The sequence below is a fragment of the Microcebus murinus genome, chromosome 8, assembly GCF_040939455.1.
Source record: "Microcebus murinus isolate Inina chromosome 8, M.murinus_Inina_mat1.0, whole genome shotgun sequence".
Classification (NCBI taxonomy): Eukaryota; Metazoa; Chordata; class Mammalia; order Primates; family Cheirogaleidae; genus Microcebus; species Microcebus murinus.
Window position 1 is genome coordinate 98,454,660 of NC_134111.1, and position 23,719 is coordinate 98,478,378.

Here is a 23,719-nt window from a genome sequence, read left to right on the forward strand (position 1 = left end):
CCCCTGCAACCCAGGCACCAGACAGCCACTGCTCTGCTTTCTATTACTACAGATTAGTTTGCCTGTATTAAAAGTTTTATATGAATGGAAATACAGGGTATGCACTTTTTGATGTATTTTTTTTTTTTTTTTTTACTGATCATAATGCTTTTGAGATTCAGCCCTGTTGTTTCGGGCCAGTAATTCATTCCTCTTAGCAGATGTGCTGGCCACCTCTTGCTCACTCTGTCTGAACAGTGTGATGTCACCAGCATAATCAGTCAGTGTGATCAATCAGTGTGATCGATCAGTGTGACGTTCTATGTGCTGTCTGGGTGATCCAGATCTCTTTGAACTATATTATGACAAAGGGAAGGTGAGTGAATATAACCCTGAGACAAAGCTGTAAATATTGATAATATTTTTATCTGTTAAGTGAGATGCGAACTGTTTCTGGTCCCCCTTTCTAATCAGGATGGAAAGAACACGCTTGCCAAATCCCTGGCCAGACACCATGTACTTAGGCGGAGGGTATGACCGGGGCTGAAGATCTACTGCCCGGGCTGCCTATTTTCTTAGCCTAGTCTTTCAGTTTTCCTGTAAATTCCACGAGTTACCTGGTATACTTCTAGGAAATTGACTTTCTTCCTGAGTTATTTGGAGCTGGTTTTGGTTACTTGGTACCTCCAAATCCTGACTGATAAAAAATTGGGTACCAGAGACTGAATTGTAGGCAGCAGATCTTCAAGAAAATGTAATTAATCTGGGATCCGTTATCTGACATAACTGGACATAAAGTTCTAAACATCCCATAGGGTTCAAAGAATTTGGTAGACTTTGTCAAGCAAGGGAAAGTTGGAACATTACATTATAATGCTGGATTGTGATCAAGACTATATACAATTCACTCTCCAATTCCAGGCGTCAGATCCTAGCACACTTAGCAAAAGGCAGAGAAATCTTTCAGGTAGAATAAAAGCATCTACTTGCCTTTGGAAATTGTCACCTATTTGGCCTAAATCTGGCTGAGAGAACAGAGTAAGGAGGCAGGCTGGAGCCTTCTGGGCCCCCCTGGTCATATGGCAGTAAAGGAAGACATTAGGGACCAGGGATGGTCTGAGGGTCCTACATAGTCTTGGCTCGGGCATCCCTTATCCAGGAGAGACTCTGCAGTGAACATAGGGAAAAACAAAGCCATGATAAATAGGAGCTGAAATTACAGGCTCTTGTTATCTGGGCTGACGCATGATGTTGCCAAGTAGATCTTTCTAGTAAACTTGGCAGGAACACCCGAGTCCCAGTCTTACTACCAGGCAGCTGAGGAACACCAAAGACCTTGTGCTTATAAACAAAAGAAGCTGGAACATATTAAGAAGTGCCCAGCACAGTAGTGGCCTGGGTCTGCCTGCTGCTTAGAGGCAGAGAAAGGAGAGAGAGGGGACGCCAGAGCAGGTTGGTGTGATCTGTGCCAGGCCTTCTTGGGCCGTGCCCCATGGAGGCCAGGAGCAGAGGACAGCTGTGCCTAACAGAAGTTCAGCTTATTGGCCCCTCTGTCCCAGAAAGAGAGACGGAGGGAAGGGAGGGAGGCAGGGAGGGAGGGGGAGGGCAGGGGGAGGGAGGGAAAGAGAGAGAGAGAGAGAGAGAGAGAGAGAGAGAGAGAGACCATGTATGTATATGCCGTGGTAGGCACAGTGACCCTGCCCTCTGGAAAAGATGTCCTCATCAGTGTCCTGGAGTCTGTCCCAACCAGATTGGTGAGCACCACTTTGTCCCGGCCTCCGGACCCTCAGCACTGCTCTGCTGCTGGCCCTGAGTTCTACCAATATCCGGCTCCGATTCACTGTCTGTCTGTCTTCGACCCATTGTTCTGCCTGGATTTCTAGTCCTATTCTATTTGCTCTTGGCTCTCATTTCTTTATCTTTCTACTTTATGCTGATAGAGCATGGTTTTTATTTTTATTTTTATTATTATTTTTTTTGAGACAGGGTCTCGCTCTGTTGCCTTGGCTAGAGTGCCATGGCATCAGCCTAGCTCACAGCAATCTCAAACTCCTGGGCTCAAGCAATCCTTCTGCCTCAACCTCCCGAGTAGCTGGGACTACAGGCATGTGCCACCATGCCCAGCTAATTGTTTCTATATATTTTTAGTAGTCCAGCTAATTTCTTTCTATTTTTAGTAGAGACAGGGTCTCGCTCTTGCTCAGGCTGGTCTGGAACCCCTGACCTTGAGTGATCTACCTGCCTCGGCCTACCAGAATGCTAGGATTACAGGAGTGAGCCACTGCACCCAGCCAATAGAGCACGTTTTTATAAATTGTTCTAAATCATTTACAGAATGAGGGCTGGGTGCAAGTGAACAACTTGCATACAAACATAAATGTAATGCACATAACTCCCCGCATCCCTCTGTCCTTCACGATCTAGATAATCTCAGCTCCAAACCCTTTATCCATCTAGTGAGAAGCCTGTCACTCTTCTCAAGATTTCAGAAAAATGATTGACGCTCAGTTTGTCCCCAGTCACCCCTGGCTGCAGTTGTAAACTACCCACATATTCAAGGAAACTTAGAATTGCGCCTCACTTGGGCTTCTGTGCCAAATTCTCTACACTTTGCCTTTGATTGGAGGAGTTGGGGGGAGACGAATATCTCACCTTTGGCTGCTTTCTGGAAATGCTAAGAAAATCCTCACATTTTATAATGCCAGGTATTTTGGCTCTCGCCAGCTCTGTGTCTGAACACTAGGCCCGCCCTGTCCGGCACAGGCTCACCGAGGGACCTGGCCGGACTCGGAGCCTGAGAGAAGATTCAAAGTGTCCAGCTCTCCCTTGCCCCCCACAGCCACCTCCGCAAGAGGAAGGGACAAACATGGAGTCACTTCCTCCCCGTATAGACGATGCCACCTCACCTCGAAACAGTTTCCATCCCTTTTAGTCGAATGGACTTCTCCACCCTCTTCCCTAGGCATGAGTAAGCATCCCGGGTCTTCTGTGGACTCACGGGGCTGGCCTCGCTCCTCCTCCCTGGGCTTAGAGATGTCGTAAGATTGGGCGGGGGGAGGACACATGCGTCATGCATCCAAGTCAGGCCGTTGAGGCACTTCCGGTTTTCTTTCCCCTTTGACCATGTCGAAGGATGGGCTGGTGGGCAGGCTGTCTGTAGAGCTGCGGGAAGGCACAGAAGCAGTGCAGGTCACTTCGGGCTCCCCTGGGGCCAGCAGGGGCAGATGGCAGGTGGAGGCTGCGATCTCAGCTCCAGGTAGGTCAGTCATCGTCTCTGCTCCCGTCCATCTCTGTAAGGTCCACTTTTCCGTGTGTTTCTCCTGTCTACACAGCCTCACTCCATCGGTGCACAGTAGAAGCGGATTATAAAAAATTAATAATGAGGAAAAATCAGATTTTTTAAATTGCAGGAGAAGCGAGTTAGCTGTTGGGGAAACTTAAGGCCACCCTTCGCATCCTCTTCATAATTCCCTGCGCCTGCTGCCTGGCCGGGCTGGCGCTGCTTGAACCCGGTGGCCCGTCCGAGGCTTTGCTGCAGGGCGGGGTGATTCCTCGTGACCTCTGAACCCTCTTGTCTCCCCCAGGCCTCCTTTATCCCCACTCCAAAAGATGCTTCTGTCCAAAAAAGGATCTGTTTAGAAAAACTAAAGTCTCAATCAGATGTCTGTTTATTGTCGCACTTTCCCAGTCTGTGTTGTTCTGTTCTGAGCTCACTTGTGTGGCCCCGAGCCCGGCAGTCAGTTCAGGATCTCTGGATACTTGCTAGGAGGAAGCGAAAGCAGATGAGACCCAACTACACATGCAAACAGATGGGGAGTGCGTGTTGTTTTGTGTTTTTCTATTTTGGGGTGTGTTACACGTCTGGTTAGGGAAGGGTGGAAAGTACCTTTGAAAAATGCAAGACAAATACACAGATTCAGTGAGCCCTCCCTCGCTGCAGGTTCCGCATTTGTGGATTCAACCAACCGAGGGTCAAAAATATTTAAAAATAAAGAAATAAAAGTAACAATACCACAATGAAAATAATATAGAATTTAAAAATACAGCGTAACAACTAATTGTATAGCATTTACACTGCATTGTGTGTTGTTAGTAATCTAGAGATGATTTAAAGCATATGGGAAGAGGTACACAGATTACATGCAAATACTATATACCATTTTATACCAGAGACTGAGCATCCTCGGATTTTGGTATCCATGGGGGGTGGGGGGCCGGGGGGGGTGTGGTCCTACAACCAATCCTCCCAGGATACCAAGGGATGACTGTACATTCTTCTTGATAAAAATTAAAGCAATGCATAAGTGTGTGGAAACACTCATCTAACTGGGACTCTGAGCCAAGCCTACTTTTGGGGCTGGTGCAAGCCCAAGAAAGTGTAGGCTTTTGCTGCCAGCAGCAGCAGTGGTGGCACCAGGCTGGTCTTCAGTCCCCAGCGCCATCGTTCCGGCTGCGTGTCTCAGCCATCGCACCTCCTCCGTGTGCTCTGTAGGGAAGGGAAGATGAGCTAGTGGAGCTCGGAGTCCAGCCAGCCCATGGCCTCCAGGCAGGAAAGGATGGCAGTGAGAGGTGAGGGGCACAGGGTAACGCTGACCTTGGAGAATGGGCTGGGAAGTGTTGCCTCTGCTTTTATTTTCTGGAAGAGATTGTGGAGAATGATATTTTTTTCTCCCTTAAATATTTGGTAGAATTCATTAGTGATATCACCTGGGCCCGGTGCTTTCTTTTTTCATAGGGCTATTAATTATTGATTTGAATTTTTTAAAATAGCTATAGGCTGTTTGGATGATCTGTCTCCCCTTGTGTGAGTTCTGGTAGTTTGTGTCTTTTAAGGAATTCATCCATTTCATCTGTTATCAAATTTTTAGGCATAGAGTTGTTCATAGTATTCCTTTGTTATAATTTTGATGTTTGTGGAATTCATGGGGATCACCCTTCTTTCATTCTGATATTAGTAATTTCTATCTTTTTTTTTTCTTTGTTAGTCTGGCTAGAGGTTTATTGATTTTATGGATCCCATCAAAGAATCAGCTTTTGTTTTTGTTTTTTTTTTAGAATCAGCTTTTGGTTTCATAGAATTTCTCTAATGTTTTCCTATTTAAATTTTATTAATTTCTGCTTTAATTTCTATTATTTCTTTTCTTCTCCTTGCCTTAGGCTTAATTTACTCCTTTTTTACTCCTTTTTTCCCAGCTACTTGGGAGGCTGAGGCAGAAGGATTGCTTGAACCCAGGAGTTTGAGGTTGCTGTGAGCTAGGCTGATGCCACAGCACTCACTCTAGCCTGGGGAACAAAGGGAGACTCTGTCTCAAAAAAAAAATTTTTTTTTAAATTTCCTTTTTCTTTGATCCTAGACCTATGTTGTTTAATCTCCAAATATTTGGGTATTTTCCAGCTATTTTTCTGTTATTGATTTCTAGTTTGTGGTCCAAGAACATACTTTTTATGATTTTTACCCTTCTAAATTTGTTAAGGTGTGTTTCATGGCCCCAAATGTGGTATATCTTGGTAAATATTCCATATGAACTGAGGAATACATGTATTCTGCTGGGGTTGAATAGCGTATTATAAAAATCTCAGATCAAGTTGATTGCTATGCCTGTTTAGATCAAGCATGTCCTTACTGATTTTCTGCCTGCTTGATCTATCAATTACTAAAAGAGAAGTATTGAAGTCTCCACCAATAATAGTGTATTTTTCTATTTCTCCTTGTAGTTCTATCAGCTTTTGCCTCATATATTTTGATGTTGGTTTGTTAGTTGCATGCACGTTAAGGATTTTGTGTCCCTTTGGAGAATTGATCCCTTTGTCATTGTATTAAGCCCCTGTTTATTCTTGACAAATTTCCTTGTTCTGAAGTCTGCTTTGTCTGAAATTGCTGTAGCTACTACAGCTTTCCTTTGATTAGTGTTCACATGGTACATCTTTTTCCATACCTTTATGAATAACCTATCTGTGTTTTTATTTTTAAAGCAACTTTCTTATAGACAACATAAAGTTGGGTATTTTATTTTTTATGTACTCTGTAGATCTGTCTTTTAATTGGTGTTTTTAGACCATTTACATTTAAAGTGATTATTAATATAATTAGATTAATATCTACCATGTTTGTAAATGTTTTTATTGAACTTGTTTCTATTTTTTCCTTTTTTTCTGTCTTTTATGGCTTAATTGAGCATTTAATAATTCTATTTTCTCTTCTTTCTTAGTGTATCAATTGTACTTCTTTTAAAACATTTTTAGTGGTTTTCCTGAAGTTTGCAATATATATTTATAGTTTATCATGAACATTTTAAATTACATTGTAACACTTCATGGGCATTGGATACATCTTATAACTGAATGTCACAAATTCTGTCCTTTTTTTTTTTGCGTGAGACACAGTCTCACTCTGTTGCCCTGGCTAGAGTGCCGTGGCGTCAGCCTAGCTCACAGCAACTTCAAACTCCTGGGCTCAGGCGATCCTTCTGCCTCAGCCTCCCAAGTAGCTGGGATTGCAGGCATGTGCCACCATGTCCAGCTAATTTTTTCTATATATTTTTAGTTGGCCAATTAATTTCTTTCTATTTTTAGTAGAGACGGGGATCTTGCTCTTGCTCAGGCTGGTTTCAAACTCCTGACCTTGAGCGATCCTTCCTGCCTCGGCCTCCCAGAGTGCTAGGATTACAGGCGTGAGCCACTGCGCCTGGCCCCCTTCTGTCCTTTTTAACAATGCTGCCAGTTATTTCACTTATCCACATGTTGTAATCACTCAATACATTGTTGATATTATTACTTTGAACAAACAGCTATCTCTTAGGTCAAGTTAAAATAGGAAAAATAAAATTTTATTGTATCTGCATGTATTTCTTCTCTGATGCTCTTTCTTTCTTTATGTAGATCTGAGTTTCTGACCTGTGTCATTTTCTTTCTGCATGAAAAATGTCTTTGAAAATTTCTTGCAGGGTAGATTTTCTGGCAGATAACCAAAAGCCAACAAACTTGTCAGAATGTAGGCTTAGCTTATGAACTAGTGAATATTTTTCTCTGACTCTTTGAATATTAGGAAATTAGAGATTTCTGCCTTTTATGGACTTAAAAGCCATTAATCCAGAGTTTGACTTAAGTTAAAGAGAGCCATTTTCAGCCGGGTGCAGTGGCTCACGCCTGTATAATTTCATTCCTCAGTGTTTCATAGTTCTCCTTGTAGAGATCTTTCACCTCATTGCTTAAGTATCTTCCTAAGTATTTTACTTTCTTTGTAGCTATTGTGAATGGCATTGAGTCCTTGATTTGACTCTCAGCTTGACTGTTAATTGGTATATAGAAATGCTACTGATTTATGTGCATGATTTTGTATCCTAAGACTTTGCTGAATTTAGTTATCAATTCCAGGAGTCTCTTGATGGAATCCTTGTGGTTTTCTATATACAATATCATATTGTAGGCAAAAAGTGATAGTTTGACCTACTTTCTCTTTTGATACCCTTTATTTCTTTCTCTTGCCTGATTTTTCTGGCTAGGACTTCCAGCATTATGTTGAATAGGAGTGCTGACAGTGGACACTGTTGTTTTGTTACAGTTCTTGAGGGAAATGTTTTCAACTTTTCCCCATTCAGCATGATGTTGGCTGTGGGTTTGTAATATATGGCTTTTATAATTTTGAGTTATGTTTCTTCTATGTCTAGTTTGTTGAGGGTTTTTGTCATTAAACAGTGCTGGATTTTGTCAAATGCTTTTTCTGAATCTGTTGAGATGATCAAATGGTCTTTGTTTTGCTTCTGTTTATGTGGTGAATTACATTTATTGATTTGCTTATGTTGAACCATATTTGCATTTGTGGGATGAAGCCCACCTGATCATGGTGGATTATTTTTTTGATGTACTATTGAATTTGGTTTGCTAGTATGATATTGAGGGTTTTTGCATCTATGTGCATAAGGGATATTGTTCTGTAGTTTTCTTTTTTTGTTGTGTCCTTTCTTGGCTTTGGTGTCAAGGTGATACTGGCTTCATAGAATGAGTTGGGGAGAATTCATTCCTCAATATTAGGGAATAATTTATATAGTGTGGGTACCAACTCTTCTTTTCAGGTCTGGTATAATTTGGCTGTGAATCCATCTGGTCCAGGGCTTTTTTGTTGTTTTGGGGAAGTTTTCTATTACTGCTTTGATCTCATTGCTTGTTATTGGTCTGTTCAAGAGTTTTGTTTCTTCCTGTTTGAGTCTTGGAAGGTTGTGTGTTTTCAGGAATTTGTCCATTTCCTCTATGTTTTCTAGTTTATATACATAAAGATTTTTGTAGTATTAATGGATGATGTTTTGTGTTTCTGTGGTATCAGTTGTAATGACTACTTTTTCATTTCTGTTTGAGCTTATTTTGGTCCTTTCTCTTCTGTTCCTGGTTAATATAGCAAGAAGTCTGTCGATTTTGTTTATCTCTTCAAAAAACCAACTTTTTATTTCATTGATTCTTTGTATTATTTGTTTGTTTTCCATTTCATTTAGTTCTGCTCTGACCTTTGTTATTTCTTTTCTTCTGCTGGATTGTGCTTGGTTTGCTCTCCCTTTTCTAGTTCTTTGAAATGTGACATAGTGTTGTTAATTTGTAATCTTTCTGTTTTTTTGACATAGGTATTTAAGGCCATGAATTTTCTCCTGAGGAATGCTTTTGCTGAATCTCATAGATTTTGATAGCTTGTGTCACCTTTGTTGTTCAGTTCAAAGAATGTTTTGCTTTCCATCTTAATTTAATTCTTGATCCAATAACCATTCAGAAGCAGATTATTTAATTTTCATGACTTTGTGTAGGTTTGAGTTTTTATCTTGTGAGTTTTTCTCTAGTTTTATTCCACTGTGGTCTGAGAAGGTACTTGGTATGATTTTAATTTTTTTAATTTGGTGAGACCTGTTTTATGTCCTAAGATATGATCAGGCTTGGAGAATGTCCCTGGTGCTGATGAGAAGACAATATATTCAGTAGTTTTGGGGTAGATATTCTGTAAATGCCTGTTAGGTTCTTTTTATTTAGAGTCCAGTTTAAGTCCATTGTTTATTTGTTTATTTTCTGCTTTGATGATTTTTCAAGCTCTGACAGTAGCGTGTTGAAGTCCCCCACGGTTATGATGGTGCTGTTTATTTCCGTGTTTAGCTAGCATAAAATTTGCTTTACGTATTTGGGAGCTCCTTTGTTGAGTACATATATATTTAGGATTGTTATGTCTTCTTGTTCAATTGCTCCCTTTACCATTATATAATGACCCTCTTTGTCTTTGCTTACCGTTATTGGCAGGTCTGGTCATGACAAATTCCCTCAGTGTTGGCTTGTCTGGAAAAGACTTAATTTATCCGTCAGTTGTGAAACTTAATTTTGCAGGATATAAAATTATAGTCTTTAGCTGATATAAGAATGGCTACACCTGCTCTCCTTTTATTTTCATCTTTGTGGATTTTTTTCTACATACTTTCATGTTGAGTCTGTGTGTATCCCTGTGGTTTAGCTGTGTTTCCTGGAGATAGAAGATACTTGGGTTTTTCTTAATCCATTCAGCCAGCCTCTGTCTTTTGAGAGGATTATTTAGACCATTTACATTAAGTCATAGAATTCATACATGGGATTTTTTCTGTTCTTTATGTTGGGCAGTGCCTTATTGCTTTGTTTTCCCTCTTATGGTATTGTTTTATAAGAGTTGTGAGTTTTAGGGTTTTTTTGAGGTTGACTTTACACCAGTGGGTATATGTTGTGCTGATTCATGTATTATATAATGTTGTTCTGAGTACTTCCTATAGTTTAGGCCTGGTTATGGCAAATTCTCTCAGTGTTTGCTTGTTTGGAAATGATTTAGTTTCTCCATCAATTATGAAATTTAGCTTTGCAGGATTTAAAATTCTAGGCTGGCAGCTATTCTTTTAAAGAAGATTGAAGATGGGACCCAAACCCTTCTGGCTTCTAAGGTTTCCACTGAGAAGACTGCAGTTAGCCTGATGGGTTTTCCTTTGTAGATTATTTGCTGTGTTTGTCTTGCTGCTTGCAGAATTCTCTACTTCATTTTAACTTTGGTCAGGTTGATGTCTACGTTTCTTGAAGATGTCCTATTTGCTATGAATCTTTCTAGTGTTCAATGACCAGCTTGTATCTGGATGTCTGAATCTCTGATGATATTCGGGAATTTTTCCTGAATATTCACTCAAATAGGTTTCCCATGCTTTTAGTTCTTTCTTCTACTCTCTCAGAGATACCTATAATTCGAATGTTAGTTCATGTCAATAGTCCCATATCTCTTTTTGTGATTGCTCAGACTTATTTTTATAATCTTTTGTTCCTCTTTGAGTACTGGATTATCTCAAGAGCCTTGTCACCAAGCTCTGAGATTCTTCCTTCTCCTTGGTTTATTCTATTGTTGAAGCTTTCTGCTGTGTTTTGAAATTCTCTAAATGACTCTTTCATTTCTTTAAGTTCTGTTTTATTCTTTCTTATGTTGTCTAGCTCTTTAGCAACTTTTTCATTGATTTCCTGAAATATTTTTTGGTTACTTTTTGTTGGTTTTCAACCTTCTCTTCAATTCTATTCACCTTATTTGTCACCCATATTCTGAATTCCATTTCTGTCATTTCAGAAATTTGCTTGTGGGAGAGTTCACTATTGTAGCTCTGTTGTGTTCTCTTGGAGGAACATGATGTTTTTTCATTTTGCCAGGGCTTTTTTGCTGGTGTCTTCTCATCTGGCTCCTATTCAGTTGGCTCTGGGTTAGTAGGATTGGAGGGCACTTGTGTTCCTTTGCTGGAAATTCCCCTGTTTAGTTAGGGAGGACTGATTTATGGAGGACTCTAGATTGAGCTTTTGTCAGCCACTCTCTGGTTGACTCATCAGGGGAGGGGTGGGTACAGTGAGGGCTTATAAAATAGCTCTTCTATTTTAATCCATTCCCCTGTGATAGCCACAGTTTGAGACAGTGCTGGATTATCTTTTTGTGGGGTGGAAGAACATCCCCCAGCTTGTTGTTGGAAGTTTGAGTTGAGGGCTGCTTATAATCCTCTCCACGGTGGCTCATGAGGGTGGAAAGTCTTCCAAGCAACTAAGTAGCCTGCTGATTACCAAAGGTGTGTGGAATAAAGAAATAAAACCCCCACCTACTGCTCTGAGCTTCTCTAGGTTGATCTTTGCTCATATATATTTTTTCCTCTTCCTGTTCTGCTTTGCAATTTCTTTCTGTGAAGTCCCTGGCAGGCTCCAGCACTTCTTCCTCTGAAGTACACTTGAGCTATGCCCATGTTCCCTCTTCCTTTATCTGAAAAGCCTTTCTTCCTTCTAAGACAATCTGTCAAGCAGTGTCTCTAGTCAGCCATCTTGCCTATTTGCATAACTCTTTCAGACATTCAGGGTTTCAGATTTACTTTTTATTTTTTCCTTTAGGGTTTTCCCTCCTTATGTTCTGGGAAATTCTCTCCTTTTAATTTTATAACCCTTTTAATTAACTTTTTTAAAAAAATTTCAGCAATCATTTTAAATTTCCAGCCTGTTTGTCTTATTTTCTGGTTGTTTCTTTTCTGCATGGCATTTTGGGCACCATATGTTTTCCTGTCTGTATGATGGTATTTATTTCTTTAGAAATTCTCTTCAGTTTCCCACAACATCTCTATTTCTGCTGGGGTAATTTTTTGCCCCTTACTCATCTTGATTCCACTCCTTCATGTTGTAGGTTTCCACAAATGTCCGTGGTCTGTCGCATTTTGTTTATATTTATGGGTGAGGGGCTGACAAGCTAACTTGGAACTCCATTTAATGAGATGGGCTTGCAAACTATGGGCTTTGATAGGGGAATTTCAGATGCCTGAAGGTGAAGGCCTTTTTTCTGAATCATTTACATTTTTCTTAAGAAACCTCCAGTTCTCCTACTTGAATGTACGTGTTCTGTGTTGGAGAGCAGATTGTTTTGTATTTTGCCTTTCAAACAATTCCTCAGTTTTTATCATTATATCTCTGTCCTAACCGCCACTACCTCTCTAGGAGTCTGCCAGACACACTGGATCCTTTTCTGACCTCTGGAAGGATCCTCCACCTGCAAAAGAAATGGGTGCTCCTCTGACCACTTTTTCTCCTTTAGACTTTGGTTTCAATTTGTCACCGAATTCCTTTCTCTTTGTCATTATAATGTTAATTCCTTTACTTTCATTGGGGACACTCTAGTGAGAGAGGAGAAAAATACTGATCTTCAACCAACCGTCTTTAACCAGAAGTCTTTTTATTTTTAAAAGGAATTCAATGGAGAAATGGTATTTTAGTTTATTCTAATGAATGTTTGGGGAAGAGGAATGTCTAAATGACCCTATTATAGTGGGATAAAAATATTCTGTATGTCAGAGAAATTTGTTAAGGCCGTATTAGCACAGGGAATAATTTATCAAGTAAGAATCAGAATTACAAACCTTTGTGAAGTTTAAAATTACTTTTCCCAGGCATGGCCTCAAGGTCTGAAATCCAGACGTCTTAGAGGTCTCCATATGTCACCTCCACAGGCAAGTTTAGACACAGGGCAACGTGTCCTGGTTTTGAATATTCACATAAGTCTCCATATTGGATCAGAGAAAAAGAATGACATTCTTTTGACTTATTAATTCAAACCTTGCCATATAAGAGTCTTGAACCAATTTTATGATGCAGAATGCCATTCTTTCCTCTGCAGTTACAGATGGGTGAGGTATATCTCCATTGCATCTTCCTGAAATTTCTTCTCTTTCTGTTAACTAAGAAGACTTGCCGTTTGGTGTTAAGTTTTGTAATATATCAGTCAGTTTTTTTTTTTCTTTCTCTGTAAGTTAAAAAATTTTTATTAGAGTTATTTGGAGAAACAGAACCAATAGGATGTGTATAAACATGTGAAAATAGATTTGTCATAAGGAATTGGCTCATGCAGTTATGGAGGCTGGCAAGTCCACCATTTGATTTTTCACTAAATAAATAAATTCCATTTATTCTAGTATTCTCACAAGGATGGGTAACTTATTTTACCCATGTTGGCTCTTCATTGATCATCATCCGTGTCTCAAATCTGGTCACCACACACCTCTTGGAAACTCAGTATCTATTTCCATGTTGTATCTTTATTTCTTAGGATGGACAAACACAGCCAGAGCATAGAAGACAGCCTGGAGGAGCAGATTTGCCCTGAGCTCATCTTCAGGCACTTCAAAGAAAATAAGGTGGAGATTGCAAGTGCAATAACAAAGCCATTCCCTTTCCTTATGAGTCTCCGAGATCGCTCCTTCATCTCTGAGCAGATGTTTGAAGTAAGTGGGATTTCCTCACGATGGCAAAGCAGGCCCACACTCTCTTATGCAAAACTTTAGGATGCAACTGTTAATGGGAAAAGTCAAACTCCATAAAATAATTTAAAGAGGTTTATTCTGAGCCAAATATGAGGGACTGTGGCCTGGGGAAGCACAGTCTTAAAGATCCTGAGAAAATGGTCCTGGGGTGTTCAGGTTATAGATTGGTTGTATACATTTTAGGGAGACAGGAATTTCAGATAAGATCATAAATCAATACATGGAAGGTGCACATTGGTTTGGTCCCAAAGGTAGGACACCTTGAAGAAGGTAGTGTACAGCTTATAGGTGGATTCAGAGATTCTTTAATTTGTAATTAGTTAAAGGAATAAAGTTGTGTCTGAAAGTTTGGAGTCAGTAGAAAGGAGTGTTTTAAGTTAAGATAAGGAAGTCTGCTAATCATAGAGCTAACCACAATATATTAAAAGTGATCTGTTAAGCAAATTGGTGGGTTGCAGGTATGACTTAACCTTTGCTTCATGTGGCCTTAGGTCCTGTTCATAATTTGGTATCTTATTGGCATAAAGAGTCTATTCTGTCAGTCTTATGGTCTCTGTTTTAACATTGTTGTGTCTGAACTCAGTTGTTGTGTCTGAACTCCAAAAGGGACGGGTATAAGGAGGTGTGTCTGACTTCCCTCCCAGCATGGTGGGAACCCAGTTTTAAGGTTTTTCAGGCTTTCCTTTGGCCAAGAGGAGGTCTGTTCAGTCAGTGGGGAGGGGGGAGGGCTTAGGATTTTATTTTTAGTTTACTTAGTGGACAGGCTGAAGGGCCTCGGGACCTTCACCATCCTGTAAGTTAGGAGGCAACAGGAGAAGCAGGCATCATGGAAAACATTCCTTCCCCTGTAGGACATGCTGGGAGGGGGGCACGGCGATGGAGCTGTGGCAGGACAGGGAATGGGAATGCTGCACAGGCATAGAGCATCTTGGGCACATTTGTACAATATACTAATGGAAGCTAAAATCAAAATAAATAAGTGAGCCAGGCACTGATCCATTACAAAGGCCACTTATTTGCAACACTGAGATTTTTGAAGTTGTGTCACTGTAGGATAAATTTTGAAGGAGATGCTTGCTACTCCCTCATCAAATCATGTCTTGCTCTTTGGACATTTCTGGAACCCTAGAATGCAAGTAAATGTCAGCAGTGGACCCCCTTAGGGATACTGAGGATGAGCCTTCTCCTTGGCTTTGTGAATTTTCTTTGCCCTTTGGCTAGGTTCACAGCAGGGAGGTTGGTTGCCTGGTTTTCTGGAGCCCATCAGGCGGGACAAGTCCCGACAGAGGTTATTGTCCATACAATGGAACAGCCTCTCATGACCTGTTGGGGCCACTCCTGAAACACCCTGGCCAGTAACTCGGAGCCCCAAACAACATTCAACCTCGAACCCATATTTATTATTTAAAATTATTGTCCCCTCTCTAGTGTACAGCAACATCAGAAGGTCAGGTTCACATAATTAGAGTCTCTTTTTGTGGTGGAGGACATTTAAAAAGTCATCCAAATATAAGTGAAATTCTAATATTTCACAAGAAAACGAATGTTCTAAGAGTGTTTTATAACCCATAAATCCGTAGCTACATAATTCTTCATTCAATATTTTTAAGAATTTTCAAGAAGCTTGTAGAAACCTGGTCCCAGTGGCAAGAGTGATGTATGATGTCCTCAGTGAACTGGAGAAGACCTTTGACCTGTCACTTCTGGAAGCATTGTTCAGCAACGTTCACCTGAAGACCTACCCTGATTTAAATGAGGTTTTCAGAAGCTTCCAAAAAGGTAACTGTAGCTCTCAACAGCTTTTGGGGATTCAAGTCCATTTCATTCACTGATTAATCCATTTGCTCTTCATTAATATTTGGCAAATATTTTACTGAGTGACTACTTCATACCAGGCACAGGGGAAGTAAGGAATGATAAGTAAATGGTGATATGGTAAGTAAGAATGTGAAGAAAGTAAGAATGGTGAAGAAGACACGTGTGACCTGTGTCCTTATGGAGCTTATATATACTGGGCCCCTAAACTCCATTCTGGGCTACAGAGTGAGGACCTTGTCTCTGAAAAAATAAAAATAAAATCCTTACTATGATATAGTGGGAGTGAGTAACGTAAACCAAGTAATCCCACAATGGTTACTCAGCCAGGACCTGATTTAGGTGCTGCAAAATGCAGGATTGAAGTCTGTACTTTTCTGGGGAAAGGCATGAATTGTGCCCTTTTTTAGGGAATGAGGATGCCCACTCTGATACTTACAGACATGTTCATAGATAAGAAGATTTTCTTTGTATTAGAAAATTTACTGTTCAGTGCAGTCCTGTGTCAACTCGCTTCTCCAAATGAAGAGTGGAGAAGTCAGGAGGACAGCCCTGCACATACCCGCACCCGACCTTCTGCTCATTTCAAAGGAAGATTAAACAGTACTTACAACTTTCCACTGTCCATCCTTACTTAAATCTTGGGAGGTGCATCTCTGCATGGAATGGCTGCCCCATTCCAGGAGTAACATCGAGTTGGAAGCTATTTGGGACCCACTGAAGCACAGGGTGTCCCGAGGGCTGGACAGTTCCACTGAGCCACTGGAGTAAAGATGCACCTGGACGTACAGTTGTGAGATGCAGCCCATGGTCACGGTTGGGGATCTCTAATTGTCCCTTTTCCCTCTCTTCGCAGTGATTGGTGACTTCTATTACCAAATCCACGAAGAAGAGATGCAGGAGGTGCTCAGTATCGAGTCGCGCCAGGAAGGAAGTAATTATGCTTTGCTAAAAACTTGTTTTCTCATCTCCTAAGAGGAAAAGAGATTTGCAACCAGAGGACCAAACTCCTGAGTGGTGACTGTGACCATGGGGAAGGGAGGCAGGAGGTGACGGAGGAAGGCAGAGCGGCGGTGGTTTGAGAGTGTTCTTAACTAACCAACCAGACTTGGAATCCAAGAGTGTTGCCAGGCAGGTGTGACAATCAAGGAGATGGGTGACACCCAGGAAAGAACACTTCAGTACCACTGTGAGCCAGAGTTAAGGGGTGAACTGACCTCAGTAACTGTGAGTCAGGTACTCAGTGGATCTGGGAGGGGGTCAGGGTTATGGTCCCACATGACAGTTCCAAAGAGGAACTCTTTGGCGTGTCAAAAGAAGGAGCTGTTATAAATGTTACTCATGATAACAGAAAAGGGAGAAATAGAGTGAGTAATAATTACATGCAGAAGAAAACGTGGAAGGAGTACCGCTGTGTGGAAAAGAACGAGAGGAAGAAGAAAAGGAAGGGAGAGGAGAGGAGAGGGGAGAATGAGGGCAGTACTAACACCAACAGTAACACTAGAAACTGTACCTGCCTTTCACCAGCCACTCAGTGTATGGACCAACTCAATTAATGCTCACGTATCAACATGCAATTTTGTACGTGTTTGTAACATAACTACCATATTATCAATAACATGGTAGTTCATATTGTTAGTGATTCAATTATAACCTAAGACACTAATACTCAATATTATGATTTCCTGATAAGTTACTATAACCTCTATAAAGTAGCATCTTAATCCTCACAAGCATCCTATTATAAGGAGTTTGTCATTTCCATTTTTAAGGAGACGGAACTGGGGCACAGGGATAGCCTTGTGTGACTTGGGCAAGGTCACATGAGTAAGGATTGGTCCATTTAGGACTCAAACACTCTCTGCCCTACCAGTCAAGAGCAAGGATTCCAAGGCCCCAAAGCCTGGCTTTAGAGCTTTGCTCTAATACCCTCTTATTTGGGAAAATTACTCAATTTCTCTATGTGTCAATTTTCTCATTTATAAATGTATAGATATAATAATAAGGTTATTGAAGGAATTAAATGATGTATGTGAAGCACTTATAAAACTTCGTGGCACAAAGTAACCAGTATATGCTTACTATTATTACAACATACATCTGACTCCAACAACCAGGCATTTAAGCTGGGCTTTATATTTTGAGATTTTTCACCTCAGATACCCACTGAGGAGAAATAATTATTTCCTAGAATAGAGGAGCAGTGACAGAAACAACCTTCAAGGCCATAAAAGGTTCCCCATCCTTAAACCAATGGTCTACAATAAATTTATTTAATTGTTAAATGTTGATTTCCCTTGGAAATGATCACAATAAGAAAAACCCCAAGAATATAAACAGCCTTGTGAAATACCATGAATATTGTGATTTCATTTGGATTTATACCTAGGCTACTATATATTTTTAAAATATATTAATACATTTATATAAAAATTGGATCTATTTTAACGATATTCTTTTGAATAAAGGCGAGTCATTAAAAGTATAAAATGTACGTTGAAGGTACAATGTCTATCAAAATATATTAGAGACTCATCTACTACCAAGGGTGGTGGGCATGAGAATAGGGTGGATGGAAGGATTCATGATAGTTATTAGTGAAGAACAAAAGAGGTTCATTGTGAGGGGAAGGGGAAAGAAAGGCTTTAAGATTTCTAATGTGATCTAGGGATAACCTTGCCAGGAGCTGGAGCCCCAGAGCACCTCAGTGACGGGGAGCAGATGGACACAAGGGAAGAAGATTCATCTCACGACCCAGATGATGAATTAAAGACTCAAGAAACCACAAATGAATGTGCCCAAGAATCTGAACAAGAAGGTGAGGCCGGCTGACTGTCCAGTGCTTGTCCCCATGCCTGACCGTGAGTGCTTGCAGCACACCCAGGGAGGGGGTACGGGCTGTGCCGTGTGCTTGTACTCAGAAAGGAGGCCCTCGGGAGCCGGGAATGAGGGCGGAGGACTAGACCAGTGCTTGAGGCAAGGAGACATTTATTTACCAAGAAAGGGTGTCTAATTTCTGTGGCAAAGGGGAAAGAGAGAGGGAGAAAAAAAAAACACAGAAAAAGAAGGTAGGACACTGAAATAACATAGGTATAGAGAGAGCCAGAAGGGGAAACTATGGAGCAAAGAGGAAGGAGCCACAGAGAGGCTCACTGGGGAAGAGAGACAGAAGTGCAGGTGACGGGAGTGGCCAACGAGAGAGACACACTCAGAGTCAAGGATGCACAGATACCTGCCCGGGACTGGGAACCCGATTGTGAGTAGAAACGTGAGAAATGCACAGAAGTAGAATGAATCATATAAAGATTGAAAAAGGGGCAGAGCAAACATGGGAAAAATAGACCTGCACTCCTGCTACACATCATCCATAAAAAATAATTCAAGTTGAATTACCAATCTCAAAGTTAAGGCTAAAACTACGAGGCTTCTAGAAGAAAACAGGAGAATGTCTTTGCAAATGTAGGGCAGGCGATAATTTATTATATTGACACAAAAACATAGACATAAAAGAAAAACTTGGCAGGCTAAACTTCACCAAATTGAATACTTCTGCCTATCCAAAGACATTATTAAGAAAAGGAAAAGACAAGCTGTAGACTGGGAGAAAATATTTGCAATGCACATATCTAACGATGGATTGTACCTGTGATATATGAAGAACTCCTAAAAATGAATGATTAAAAAAGACACAACCAATGCAAAAAATGGACAAAAGACTTAAACAGATGCTTCAGGACAAAAGATATAAAACGGTCCATAAGAACATAAACAAAGTATACGATATCTCTAATCATCAGGGAAATGAAAATTCAAACCACAGTGAAATGCCATTCATCCACTAAAATTAGAAAGACTGACAACGTCAAATGTTGATGAGAATATGGAGTAATTGGAACCCCCATCCCTAGCTGATAGGAAGTGAAATGATAAAGCCACTTTGGAAAATGGGCAGTCTCTTACAAAGTGAAACCTAACCTATGACTCAGCAGTTTTACTCCTGGGTATTTACTTGAGAGGAATGAAAGCATGTGTTCACACAGATTTTTACAGGAATGTTTAATAGCAGCTTTATTCATAATAGCTAAATTCCGGAACCAACCCAAATGCCCATGGACGGGAGTATACATAAACAAACTATGACATATTTATAGAGTATAATACTATTCAGCAAGAAAAAGGAATGAACTATTGGTATATGTAACAACATGGATAAATCTCAAAAACATGTTGAGCAAAAGAAGCTGGTTGCAAGAATACATATTGCATGATTCTATTTATCTGAGTACAGACGAGTACAGTCCCAGAAAGGAAGGACCTGTTGATGGTGACAGAAATCAGAATAGTGGTGGCTGGAGCACAGGGAATTTTCTGGGATGGTGGAAATGTTCCAGATCTTGACTGGGATGTTGGTTTCACATTGATTTATACTTGAGACATGTGCATCTCAATGAAAAAGAGGGCAGCAAGGCTCTCTTGGACCTCAGATGGGGTCCTTGGAGCTTGAACATTGGAGTTCAGGTTGAGCACACTGAGGTCCCTCCTCTGGCCACTGAGTTCAGTCATTCCTGTGTTGTTCCCCTACCTTAGCCCTCTATTATTTCTCAGTCTTTCTCCCCTCAGACAGCCACGTACCTGCCCTTACCTGCCAACAGGTGTGAGGGAAAACATGAGAAAGGATATCTGAGCTTCTGAATAGATGGAGTCTCCATTGGTGGAGAACATAAAAAGAGAATATGGAAAAGGTAGTCAGGAGGCAATACATGACAGATTACATGAATAAATTCAGTTTTCTAAAGGAACATAAAATCCTACCCTCGTAGCGTGGGATGGGGGGTTTATTTTCAGTTAATTTCACAGAACCATTAAGAGAAACTCAGGCTCACGTGGGAGGTCTTCATTACAAAGTTGGCCAGTGGGGAGTCCCTGGCGCTGTGGTGCCAGTGCAATGGAGAGTTTCAGAGGAGGGGAGAGAGGCGAACCTGCAAGATGAAATTGCACAGGGAACAAAAATTAAAATAGTGTTGGCAGACAGAAGGTCAAGGTAAGGTGGGAGAAACAAAGATGGAATGGGGGAAAGTGTAAGACACAGCAGTGAAGAGATAAACTGAAAAAGCTGTCAAGGATCAGAGGTAAAAATGGAGAGGAGTATGTGGGAAAAGAAAGATGAGAGGAAAATAAACAGCAAGAAACAGGGAAAGTCAGGGAGAGGTGCAGAGGCACCTTTGTGGAGAAAGAGTTAAACAAAAAAGGTATAAAACTAGTTGTGAATGAAAACAGGATAAAAGAAACAGACTGGGACATTGTAGGCTTAAGGTAAGAGCATTGGATATCAGCAAGTTTGGGCACACATGTTGGCTCTATCAGTTGTGAATTTTCAGATTAAACCAATTATCAAAATGGCACTTGCAAAATGTCTCTCCCTGAGTAGTCCAGTGATTCCCAAGCACAAATGTCCCCTCTGAATTATCTTCAGAGCACATTTATCTATGGACCTGGAGACCATTACCGAGAGGTCTGGTAGAGATCTACACTCGAATTTTTCAAGAACCTTACACCTGGCACTTCCAGAACTGAGAGCAACGCCGTCATTGCTCAAGCTAGATCCAACTCTGCCTCAGTGTTCTTTGTCCCATAGTTTTTCAAGTTGGAAACCTAAGAGTTGACGGTGACTCCTCCCTTGCCCTCAAATGTATTAATATGCCCATTGCTTACCCAGCATAGTCATTTCTTCTCCAGATTACCTCCCATCTGTCCATCTGTTGTGTCCCCAAGGCCGGGTGTCTGGTTCAGATCTCTGTCTCCTTCCTCAAATCTAGCTCCCATCAAATGCATTATTTGTACTTCAACAAGGACGATTTAGATTGCATCAATTTCCTACTTACCTTCTCAATACCTTAAGGATTAAATGCGTTTTTTTTTAAGAGGCATCCAAGGTCATCCACAACGGGCCACCTGCCTTTTTCCTCAGCCTCATCACCTGTCTCCTAAAATATTACTCCAAGGTAGAATAAAATTCCCCCAATGATTTCAGTTGTTACATCTCTTTTTCAAACTGAGCCTTTTCATAGTCTCTTTGCCTTCTTTAGAACTGGTTTCATGCCCCACTATGCTTCCCTTTACCCTGCTCCAATGTGGTTAAATCTTCTTTAAAATATGCTGTGTAACAGAGGCTCTGCTTTAGAGAAAGCTACAAAGGAACAATTAAGGGACAAAGGGTGGGAGAGAAGAACAGTATCCGAGAAAGCAAAAGGAAAAGCTGCAGGAGCTGGGAAGAGAGAAACACATCCAGAGAAAGAGAGACACCCACAGGGAAAAACAGGCAGAGGTTAAGAAGGTGGAAAGAAATGAATAAGAAAATGAGAAAGTGAAGGAGGTGCACAAAGAGAAGATTCTCCCATGAAGGGTGCATCATTCCCAGCCTTTGGTGAAGGTTACTGGAGCAAAGTTAACCTTTGGGTCAGGTTGTCTGGGGAGTGGGCACACTCCAGTTTCTCAGGCTTTCTTGGTTTCTCTCATTATTTATTTTCTTGTTGTGATGCTTTTCCCATCATAAATGGAGACAGCTGAGGTATTGCATTCTTTTCTGCAGAGAGCAGTAATACCTGTCCTGAAACATGTGACATGGAAGAGCCTCAAGAAGCCTTGAGGTCCCCGCCAAGTTGTGGGCCAGGTAAGCAGGGGAAGATTGCTCTCCCTGACCTCATAGAGGTGGAATTCAAAGCTGATGTTTCCTGACGCATTTGACTCTGAGCACACTCCACAGTCAAAGATCCAGTTTGTCCTAGAATTCCGTGATTCCAGTAAATGCTCCTAAGTGCACGTTATAGTAGAAATATGCTAGAGTAAGTTGATATCTTTCATGCCTACTAATAGTAAAAACTTGAATTTATCCTTACCCACCCTTTAACTAGAGAATGAAAACTAAGTCTTATTCTGTTTGTTGTTATTATTTTGTCCCTAAGTATAGAAGGCCCTCAAAAGAAACACGTTCCTTCAGATTAGCTACTCACAAATCTAAATTTTAATTTTTGTCAAATATTTTCTGTTATGTTCCTGTCTCACCTAGTGACTTCTCAAAGAATCTTGGCAAACAAGATGTCATTTTATCTCTATGACTTAAGAATTTAGGCGGGCAAACTGTGCGTTATTCCTATTTGATAGATGGGGAAGTAGAAGCACAGACGTGTGCAGGGCCTTTTACAGGCCAAAGGAGAGAAGCAAGAGCAGGGACCAGCATTCCTGACCACTCACTGCAGTGACGATTGTGTGAGGCTGGCAGAGGATCAGGGTGGCCGGGCTCAAGGAGCCGAGTTCACTCAGGAGACCCCAGGAATCCTGCAGGCTCCCAGGGGAGTGGAGCAGGGCCAGTGCAAGGGGACTGCTATCCAACAGAAGTATTTCAGGGGTGGGAGCAAGGAAAAGCAGAGAGAGAGAAACAGTAGGACTGGAGACTGCCAAGTGGGATGCAAGAGATCTAGAAGAATGGAACCAGAAGAAAAACAGCAACACAAGGAGGAAATGTGATGAAAGGTGTTGAAGAGAAATAAATGGAGAAGAGAAAGAGAAGGAATCCTAGAGAGTCAACGAGATGTACAGTGCTTCGTGGTTTAGAAGCAACAGCGTGTGGTGACTGAGAAATGAGGAGAAGGAAGGTTGTGGAGGGATGACAAGAAGGAGAGCAGGCAGAACGGGTTGCCAGTGGGGCTCCGGAGACGTCTTTGGAGAAACCATATTTTTCTTGCAAGGAAAAGCTCACCTGAGCGCTGAACACCAGATTGAGCAGGAATGTTCTGAGTTCTGTCCTCTTGTCACTGTGTCTGACTGGTCGTTTCCATGTTTCTCTTCAGTTTCCTGTGAGCAAGTAGCTCTCCAATGGACTAACGGGGAAGATGCCAAAGAAATACCTAAATCGCTGCCAGATGGTGGGAGAGGTAATTGTGATTTAAATGACCAGTGACTTCATTAGGTTTGCTTGCCTGCCTGTATGCAAGGGACACTTCCCTTCCTTCCCTCCCACCCCCATAACGCAGGCAGATGTGTCCAGCCTCTGGATTGTTTTCCCCAGGTGTATGGGAGGCGATGGGGAAAGGGGGGCTAAGTCCTTCAATGGAGGGGCTCCTGGGTGGAGAACTTAAGGGTAAAGAGTAATAAAGACGCAGATTGGAGGCACCAGCTGGGGTTGCCTAAGCAGGCCCAATTTTATCTAAATGAATATGGAATCTGAATCCTACCAGGATGGGGCTTGAGAAGACAGAGATAATTTTAAACTTACTTGCCAGGGATTGTATAGGAATAATGAAATACTATGGATAGGAGAGATATAGTGGAAGTGAGTTAAAAGAATAAACAGGGAGATAATGGGGCAAAGAGGTAAAGAACACCATGGGGGAAGAAGACAGAAATGCAAAGAGATGGCAGAAGGTAGGGAGAGGATGCCAAGTTGAAGAGATCCAGGAGTAGATTCATGGTGCAGGTGCCGCAGTATGTGAAAACAGGGTTAGAGGGAGAAAAAAGAGAAGCAGAGAAAGGAAAGGGGCCTAGCAATGTGCTAAAAGAAGTGGAGCAAATCTCGGCTGGTGAAAACACACCTTTATTCCCAGGGAGCAATTCTGCTCTGAACA

General features: G+C 41.3%; 2 protein-coding genes across 4 annotated transcripts in view; one reads left to right on the forward strand and one right to left on the reverse strand.

Annotated features, from left to right (window-relative positions):
• The window catches only part of SP110 (SP110 nuclear body protein), a 34,734-nt gene extending 31,735 nt beyond the window's left edge, over nucleotides 1-2,999 (reverse strand). Inside the window, exon 1 of one of the 3 annotated variants that reach the window (XM_012749463.3) lies at nucleotides 2,886-2,999. The gene's annotated coding sequence lies outside the window, so the exon portion shown is untranslated. The remainder of the gene's footprint in view (nucleotides 1-2,885) is intronic. The other 2 variants (XM_076006015.1, XM_076006017.1) reach the window with 2 other exon arrangements.
• An 85-nt stretch (nucleotides 3,000-3,084) lies between these two features.
• SP140 (SP140 nuclear body protein) overlaps nucleotides 3,085-23,719 on the forward strand; it is a 57,580-nt gene continuing 36,945 nt past the window's right edge. The window contains exons 1-7 of the mRNA XM_076006014.1: nucleotides 3,085-3,235; nucleotides 13,070-13,244; nucleotides 14,894-15,062; nucleotides 15,955-16,032; nucleotides 17,767-17,916; nucleotides 21,688-21,768; nucleotides 22,946-23,029. Coding sequence (XP_075862129.1) covers nucleotides 3,204-3,235; nucleotides 13,070-13,244; nucleotides 14,894-15,062; nucleotides 15,955-16,032; nucleotides 17,767-17,916; nucleotides 21,688-21,768; nucleotides 22,946-23,029 — 769 coding nt within the window. The 5' untranslated portion in view covers nucleotides 3,085-3,203. The remainder of the gene's footprint in view (nucleotides 3,236-13,069; nucleotides 13,245-14,893; nucleotides 15,063-15,954; nucleotides 16,033-17,766; nucleotides 17,917-21,687; nucleotides 21,769-22,945; nucleotides 23,030-23,719) is intronic.